The sequence below is a fragment of the Pyrus communis genome, chromosome 6 (genome assembly GCF_041283825.1).
Source record: "Pyrus communis isolate YQ-2024b chromosome 6, ASM4128382v1, whole genome shotgun sequence".
Lineage (NCBI taxonomy): Eukaryota > Viridiplantae > Streptophyta > Magnoliopsida > Rosales > Rosaceae > Pyrus > Pyrus communis.
This window is the reverse complement of record NC_142570.1, coordinates 14,477,118-14,486,285: the sequence shown is the minus strand read 5'-3', so window position 1 is coordinate 14,486,285 and position 9,168 is coordinate 14,477,118. Positions and strand designations below refer to the sequence as shown.

The 9,168-nt window shown below is 40.0% G+C and overlaps 1 protein-coding gene across 4 annotated transcripts; it reads right to left on the bottom strand.

Moving 5' to 3' along the window:
• Positions 1-2,525: 2,525 nt before the first annotated feature.
• LOC137711073 (uncharacterized) lies at positions 2,526-7,364 on the bottom strand. Of its 4 annotated transcripts, none has more exons than XR_011065031.2 (3): positions 4,787-7,364; positions 3,886-3,984; positions 2,526-3,652 (listed from the first exon to the last, which is right to left on the bottom strand). XR_011065031.2 is itself a non-coding variant. In XM_088695831.1 (3 exons), the coding sequence occupies exons 1-3, from the start codon at positions 7,053-7,055 to the stop codon at positions 3,643-3,645; spliced, it is 2,424 nt and encodes an 807-aa protein (XP_088551957.1). In that variant the 5' UTR covers positions 7,056-7,364; the 3' UTR covers positions 2,526-3,642. The 4 variants fall into 4 exon arrangements, 3 of the variants coding, with proteins under 3 accessions (XP_088551957.1, XP_068306378.2, XP_068306377.2); XM_088695831.1 differs by having other exon boundaries at positions 4,741-7,364; XM_068450277.2 differs by lacking the exon at positions 3,886-3,984.
• Between the last annotated feature and the right edge of the window lie 1,804 nt (positions 7,365-9,168).

Below are 9,168 nucleotides of genomic sequence, written 5' to 3'. Positions count from 1 at the left end.
GGTCTCCCTAATCAACATACAAGAATAAGTTATCCATCAAACGGTTAAGTAAATTGCATTCACAATTTATGAAATCACAACTGGAATTTATCAACTCATATTATAAACGTAATCATGGTTTCAAAGCATCCCTAGGCTAAAACGAGTTTAGCTTCTCATATTCATAACAAAACAAAGGAGAATAGAATTAAACATTGAAAATAAAAGATAGATTACACCTAAAAATGTTCCAACACTCCAACTCGAATGCATAAACGTCCAAGGCTTCATCTTCCTGCTCCTCCTCCTTGCTAAGTCACGGCATAAGAGTCTAGGGTAGTTTTGTGGATGATTTTCTGGGTTTTGAATGGATTTAGGAAGGTAGGGTGGTGCGGCAAGGGTTATGGGTGGTGTATGGAGGCTTGGATGAAGGTTTGGAAGTATGGGAATGGTGGAAAGTTGGATGGAAGGCTGCGGCAAAGGAAGGTTTTCTGAGTGAAGGAAGGCAGATTGTATGGAGGGGTGATTAGGGTCTCTAAGGGTGCGGTATAGGGTATTTATATGGAAGAAAGAATCTTAAGGCTTTATTACTTAGTTTAAGGAAAGAAATAACTCCAAATCCTTCAAGAATAGGAAACACAAAGTCAAAAATTGAAGGAAAAGGGAAGTGACTTGCGGCATTCAATTTTGAGAAGGAGAATGTCATTTATTTCTGAAATTAGGCAAGAACTTTGGAATAGAAAAGGGTATGTCAGTTATGCCTGAGTTTGGTATGAAAAAGGAATGTGTTTGAATGCTTTAAAATAGGAAATAAGACCCTTCCTTGCACGGCAAGGAAGGGAAATACTAAGGGGATACACGGCAAGGATTTTGGTTTGCAAGGGAACATTGTCTTGTGTCCTAGAATAGGTAGAAGTCCTTGATATTGCTGAAACATGGAGTCTTTAAGGATTAGGAAAGATTAAACCAAAATAGGAAACCTTGGCTTAAGTTTCCTACTTCAAGTAGGAAACCTTCTTTGACTAGGATTCCTCATTTGATTAGGACTCCTCTTGTGATTAGGAATCCTCTTGTGATTAGGAATCCTAACTCTTTTAGGTCTTCAATTTCGTCCATTCCTTTTGCTCCAAGCATAAGCTATCCATTCCAAGTCCAATTTTGCTCCAAAATGCATCTTTTTGCTTCCTTAGCCATGGGAACCTAAAAACACACGAAAATGGCTTAAACTACTAAAACAACTATGAACTAACAACATAAATGCACGAAAACAAGCTACGTAAGTCGCCTAAATATGCTCCTATCAGTAGAACATGTCACTGGGAAAATGCAAGCTATAAAAAGCTGGCATGCACCAAGAAATGTCAAGGAATTGAGAGGATTCGTGGATTTAACAGGCTACTAGAGAAAATTTGTGCAAGGCTTTGCACTACTAGATTTCTCTAAGCCATATGAATTAGAGTGTGAAGCATCATGGTGTGGAATTAGGGTTGTGCTGCAACAAGGTGGGAGGCTTATTGCTTTTTCAAGCCAGTCATTGGGACCAAGGAATCAAGCAATCTCTACTTATGAGAGAGAGTTAATTTATGTGGCTTTCGCAATAAGAAAATGGCAGAATTACTTGCAGGGTAGGCATTTCATAATTAACATTGATCATAATAGTCTTAAGTATTTTTTGCACCAAAGAGATAATACTGCATTCCAAACAAAAATGGGTTTCCAAATTATTGGGGTATAATTATGAAATACAGTTAAAAAATGGTTCCCAAAAATGCAACTGCAGATGCTTTATCTTGATTGCAAGGTGTACCTCAGTTACATGAACCCACTTTTCACTGGAGAATGCAATGCCATTTCTTACCTTTACCATGGATGGATATATGAGTTGAGAAAGAGTAGGGCACATTTTCAGGATTCTAAGAAACCACACTTACACCATTACCACTGGCGGATTTAAAATTCTAACTTCTAAGGTTCCAGTGTAAAATTCAAGTTTTTTTTAGATGAAAACAACACATACAACGCCCAACATCTTTTTAATCTTTTTAATGAGGCATTTTGTCAAACACTTTGGATGTCCTTCATTGTCTGTCAAGCAATGATGAGCGCCTACCAAATGTTGTCAAGAGGGCATGTTGAGTTCTTTCAAGTGTCCTTGTAGAGTTGTCGATAACCCATGCCAAGTGATGTCGATGCATTATGCCAAGTACTGGAAGAAATGCCCAACAGTCATTTTATCAAACACTAGGTGGGGACAAAAATGTTTCATACCATATATTCAAAGGATCCATGGAGGATCTTCATCAACATTTTTTCTAGCTTCCGGTGGGTCTCGACCACCTTGGTCCCTTTATGGATTTTCCCTTGACCATTGGCACCAAACTGTGATTAGTAATCCATGATGACAAGTTTTGGTTCATGTGGTGCAAGTGTGGCTTTCATACCAACTCATGAATAGATTCTACGTATGTCATTAACTTGGGAATTCTTTTGCTACTCATCTAATAGTAATAAATACGATGGTGAGCATTACTATCACACGAGGATGGTGAGCAAAAATGCACCACCATTAAATTAATAATAACCAAATAGTCATACATCCAGAAGGCATAAAATCAAAGGATGCCGATAAATACACCAATTTCCATGACCACTACATGTTAAAAATATAACTTTCAACTCAAAGAGTACCTTAAACAAGGACCACAAAAATGTGCCAAACTTGGTTAACTGGTTGTGGCATCATTCTCAGGCATCTTCTGTGCTGCTTCATGCCGACAGTCTTCTTTTACACTTGGCTCCTTTTTCAACACCTTTCCTTACAATCATGGGCAGCATCCACCCAATAACTACTCTGCAAGAACAACTTTCATTCATCAAGTTTTACAGTGTTTAAAAGATAAGTTACCCTTAAAAAAACACATAGCTCTCTCTCTCTCTCTCTCTCTCTCTCTCTCTCTCTCTCTCTCTCTCTCATTTGATTCTTTTTCTTTTACAAAAAAAAAAAAAGGACAACTAGTGGTAAGCCACAGTTATCCAACCCTTCTGGTTCCGGAGCGGCTATGGGGAATTTCACCATGTCCATAGCCACAGTCAAGTAAACTCTCCAACTCATAGTATCAAACCCAGGACCTCCCACATTTTTTTGTTTATTGGGGAGCTGCAGTCCGCGCCCAAATCATGGAAAACGAAAGCTCCCTGATCCAATCTCCATGGCCAAAACCAAAGCTCGGAAAACGACTTCCACTTCTCACTTCTCACTTCTCAGTTTTCTCATTTGTGATGTGGGAACTCCACTTTTTCAAACACAAAAACCAGAACCAAAAGGAAAGGGATTGTCTATACGGTATGTGCTTCTCCAGCTCTAAAGCTTTTTATGCTTCAGGTTTTTCCTTTTTACAAGGCTCTCCATCTGTTGAGTGTTGACCCCCACTCCACACATTGTGAAACTCTGGCTTGCCATTTACCAAAAACCCATCACTGCAATTTTGCAAAAGCTCCCTCGGCTTCCCCCCCTCTGCGAACAACACGTCATTGCCGAAAATATCAGGTCAAAAATCCTTTCTTGGATCCTTTTTTGGAAAACTCTTCTTTTGTCATAGTCCAAATGGTTATGCTAACCACCAACCATTTTAGGGTGCCCTCTCCAGTCCAACGATATCTTTGTCAAATGCTTCTGCAGAGAGAGAGAGAGAGAGAGAGCATAAAATTATGTACAGCTGATTAGATAATTCCAAACACACAACTCCCCTGTGAATAAAGCTCAAGCAACAATAAAATTCAAGTCCTTGAGGAAACTAACAAAAAACAGTAAAATTCAACAGTAGAAATTGAAGGACTGCAGTTTGTAACTTCTGGTGCAGGGATTTCTGGTAAATAGAGATATTCATAAGAAACAAGATCAATTACTCATTTTGTCGTCTTGGTATGAGGATGTCGAATGAGAACTGCACATAGGCAAATAAGGACTGCCCTCCACCTAGGCAAATAAGGACCGCAAGAGCTAGACTGTCAAGGAAAAAGATAAATTCTAAGCTTTCGGGTGAAACCCTTCTCAAGCTCTCTGATTACAGATCAAAGAAAAAGGGCTGAACATTTAAATCTAAAATTTCAATTGGACTCTGAGATGAACTTTTTCAGACAGAAAGTTGATTCTCTTTGAGTTTATATATAATACTTCATCAATAATGGCAACATGGAGAAGCTATTATAGCAATTGAATTATACCGTATTCAGAAAGATGAGAAATCACAGAATTGCTTCATCATTTTTTTTATTTATTTTTTTGTTTTGTTTCGTTTAAAGTTCTAACTCTAATTTAAAAGAAAAAATTGAGCGGAGATTTAATATTAAAACAAGGGAGAAATAATAAAACCTTCCCCTTTATAAACATATTATATATCTCAAAGTACTTGAGGTGCAAAATTTTACAACATTCTTCCTGTTCTTTTGGTGCAGCATCCTCTATCTTCACAAACAAGAAGAGTTTCTTTTGAGCAAGCCCAAAACTTCGAAATTATAGTGGGGTAAAATTGGACACTGGCTCAAATCATGAGGCTGTGCAGTCCTAGAAATACAGATTCAATCCCTACAGTATCCCTATTTCCCTGACCTTGCATCCCTAAAATCTTTCTAGAGAGTAAGTAAACAGGTACAACACGAAACATAAAAAAAAAAAAAAAAAAAAAAAAAGAAAAAAAAAGTGGAAAGAATTCAATATATCCTACAAATTTCAATTTCTACTTGAGGAAAAAATAATGTTACCCCGAGGATGCACCAACAAGAACTTCATTCAACACATCATCCTCACCTTTTGCTAAGGCAAGTAGCTCCGCATCCTTGTCTTCATCGCAGGAAAAATCCCGCCTTTCGAGCTTGGAATGAGCTGCAATGAATATCAATTTCTGTGCCTTGTCCATTCCCACCCTTGAGTGGCCATGGGCAGACACCCATCTCAATAGAGACCAATTGCATTTGAACCCACACGACGTTGCATGAAGGAAGATGAGCCTAACTGCAACTTTCCCTAGTGACTTAAACTCGGTGAGGTGTGTTTCCCACACAAGCCTACTGCTCTGTGGGTTGGCAATTCTCATCTGCCCTGTAATGGGGTCCCTCTCCTTCATCTGTACAGCACGCGCATATACCGGATCAAGCCCTTCTGTTCTCCATTTCATGAGTTCCATTAGTGCTATATGGGCCTCCTCCATCGACACAAGCCGGGTTATAAGCTTGTCCACATCCTTCTCCTGCTCTGGCGTCAACAACTTGAATGGTGGAAGATACTTCCCACTAGTGTCCCTAATCAAATAGAGCGGATCAAGTATAAACGCAGCCGCCCAAGCAGGATGATAATTCTTCCTGAACCGCCCTTCAATCACCTTCTCCACCGGTTCTTCTGGAATGTGGAAACTGGCACACCAATCCTTCACTTTTGTTCTTAGTTCATCCCAAAGTGGGAGGCATTTACCAACCAGCGGCCTCTCCGTCTCAATCTCTTGAGCCATGTCCTTGATCAACTTAACCAACGAATGCAGCGCCTCCAATTCATTCCAAAACCCCACATCCCCAATCATCTTGGCGACTTCTCTAGCCATTGGATCCTCCATGGATGCAACTTTATAAGACTCATCTAGCGGGACCAACTTAAGTGCTCTGGCTGAGCTCAGAATATCCTCAAGCAATACATGCACTACTCCACAGTTAAGCATTTCGAACTCACGCAACGGCACTCTTAACAGCCCAACATGACCATACTCCTGGGACTGATACTTATGAAAGCTACTCCTAACCTGAGACTTGTTATTCACGAAGTTCGCAATCTTAAAACAATTATCGGTGACATCCTTAAACAACGGAAGTTCGTTACTGAAATACTTAATCAAACTATTGAACCCTTGAAACTGACAAGAAAGATTAACCATCCAGTGATTCTGATTCTCTAAGTTCCTCAGTGCCTTGGATTTAAACTTGTCTGCTACTATTCCTACACACTGCTGCACAACATTCCCACAAATGCTTGTCACTGTCTCCCACAAAACGTCCTCGGCGTACTTCGAAGGCACAGAGCCGCCAACAAACACCGCCTTCCTGTACAAACTAGTCCCATTGGGAAGATTCAGAGTCAAATTTACCAGACCATCTTCCCCAAACGTACCAAAGCTCTTGTTCTTCCACCCATCAGAAGCAATCTGAAAGAACATGGCGTCACGAATTCGAGCCTCGGACTCAGCCTTTGCTTCCTCAAACTTGGCATCGAGTCTCGACCCGGTGAACTCCCGCCGGGAAAACGCCGGCAGACCCACGTGGTTGAGAAAAGCTCTGAACTTTGGGTGCTCGAGGCTCGAAAACGACACCGACCCACAAGACTCAAACACCCAATTGGCCAGAAAATCAAGCGCAAAGTCCACCTGAGTCCTACTCAGCGTTGGCCCAGGTGAAGTTTTGGGGCTCTTGAGCTTCTTAACGCTGTCCTCCAGCATCGCCAGAGCTCCCAAGTCCTCTTTCCCACCCGACAACACCAAATGCGGCTGGTGGGTCACCGCCGTATGCGCCGTCACGGTCACCGGAGAGTAAGTGAGCTCGCCGCAGAACCGGGTCGGGTCCACTATCGCAAGCGGCGGAACATGGTAGGACGACGTCGAAGCCGAAACGGAAACGGTAGATGAGCTCCGCTTGCGGCTGTTATGGTGGACAGGTGCGGGCGACGGAGGCAAGTTGATGGTGGAGGACGGCGAGAGGGACGAAAAGGGTTTGGCGACGGAGTTGAAATTGGGGCAAGTCCCGCGCTTTAAATGCTCGGAGGCGGTGCGGGACGGGTTCGAGGCGGAGAAAACGGCGTCGCACAAGGTGCACCGGAGCTTCACCGCCTTGGGCAGCCCAGTGTCAGTGTTGTGGACCAACATAGGCTCCAAGTGAGCCCAGTACCAAGCCCCTTTTCCCTTTATGGCCTTCGTCCGTACCATCACAAGCCCTTCGTACCTCTTGTGCACGGCTTTCGCCGCCGCCTCGTCCGCCGATGCTGACGTGTCGACCCCCAGAACCCCCACTTCCTGCGTGGTGGTGTTGATGGTCGCCATTACCGAGGACCCGAGTGAGAAAAAAGCAGGACAGAGTTGGTGGCGCGTTCGCGAAAGTTCCACACTTTGAGAGGTCGAATTGCAAAATTATGCTATTGAGTAGTCTCATCTGACCGTCGCTGAAACGAAAACGGTGGCTTTTCGTTGGTGGTGACATTTGGCCGGAGAAGGTGAAGGCCGCCGCTGGCTTCGGCGGGTCTCCATTACCCGAAGCGGCGTCTGGGTAGACTGATGTGTTTCACTTCACTTGAGTTTTTTTTTTTTTTTTTTTTTTTTTGGGGTACTTTGAGAGGTTCAGTCTCTGAGGGCAAACGAGAAATAGGGAGAAAACCCAAGTTTATGTAGGTTCTTAGTGGTGTGCACGCGCCGCCGTGGTGAGCGTGGTGGAACACGGTTGTGATTTGTTGATGGAAATGAAAGCTACAACCGTGCGGTTGGAGAAATTTTTTATTGTGACGGAAACATGGTGATACATTATTTATTTTTATAAAAGTGATAGAAAATTTTATTTTTTAAGTTATTAATTTTTTTAACACACATATTTCATCATTTGTATAATAGTACATAGTACACAATTTTCTGTATCAATCACAGTGACAAATCTTCCCTATACTAATAATACCACACTCGGTATCACACGAGGACAAACAGTTGCTGACATCGGTCATCACCCACTCCTAATTGGAGCGTGACCCGCACGTGCCGTGGAGGGTGTTGAAGTGGTTTTTGCTTTTTTATATAAAAAACAGTAATAATAAATAAAATTTCTATTCTTTCACCTTGGTTTTTTTTTTTCTTTTTTTTTTTTTTTTTTTTGTGTTGTGGTCTCGTTGTGTGTCTTTAGTGGGGCAGGGCTTTCTTTGTCTGTTTCGTTTTTTCTTTTTCTCTTCTTTCCCCAGATTATGCAACATTTTTTTTTATTATTATTTTGTTTTAATTTGAGTTTTTACTCCACCACTTAATGAAAATTTGTGAATAACAAGTTTGATACTAAATGAACTATGAATTCGACACTAAATTGTTATAGCTAATCAATTTGTGACTAGTTCAAATCTCTGATCCTTTAATGTACATATTATTGTGGTATAGTACTTACAATTTAGTGTTGTGGTATAATGATATCACTTTATTTATAAGCAAGAGGTAAAATGAAGTTGAATTCTTTAGATTCGACTCATATAGATGACAACTTTGACACTAAATAAATGATGAGCACAATATCAAATTACACAACATTTTTGTATTTTGTTGTAATTGGAATTTTTAATCTACCACTAAGTGCATAAACATATTCCACTTTATTTATAAGCAAAGGGTTTAAAATCGATTCATATGAAGGAAAAATTCGATAAAAATAATGATGAGTTCGATACAAAATTATAACTAACTAATTAGGTGACTAGCCCAAACCAATCCCTCCTTAATATAACTATTATCGTTTTATTATTTGTACTCTAATTTTAACAATTTTTAAATGAAAAAATGGGGACCATTTCTAAACCTTTTTTTTTTTCCACAACTTAATTTGGAGTGTTCCCTATTGTGACTTCTTGTTCATGTGGTTTTTATTCAGGATGGGGACATATAAGAGCAGCCTAGGAATTCGATGAACAGAATTTTGCCTTGAAAAAGCACCAAATGCCTTTATTTCCATGCATCTACTAGTATCCTTTCTATTTATATCTTGTTAATGTTTTTGTATTTCTTTGTTATAATTTAATTGTAAAATACTCTTTATTTTCATATTTTAACTTCAGATTTGGAGTGATTTTCAAAATAACTTACGATATTTCAATATTTTTATATTGCATTTTAGTTTTTTAGTTGTTTTAAATTTACTAAATTAGTAATTTAATAGATGTGAAGGCCATATTGTACCACATGAACCAAAATCTTCTCCTCAATCAATCTTCGTAAAACATCCAATCACATAGATTGGTATGACAAACGGGAGGATAAAAACTAGAAAAGAAAGTCTCATGTATAATTTTGAATGAAAGCGATGCAAGTATGGTTCTACACAACTTAAAAAGTGAGTCCAATGTATGCCACATCATCAAATTGGCAAATGATCATATTGTGAAAAAAAGAAATTCATAACGCATAAATTGAT

What these genes read in the sequence shown, in the direction of transcription:
- LOC137711073 (XM_088695831.1), bottom strand. Translation starts at nt 7,055, where the DNA reads ATGGCGACCATCAACACCACCACGCAGGAAGTGGGGGTTCTGGGGGTC. An exon ending in CTTGTTGGTGCATCCTCGGG is followed by an intron (nt 3,985 to 4,740) that starts GTAACATTATTT and finishes TTTCCTTGACAG; the next exon opens with TCTAGCTCTTGCGGTCCTTA.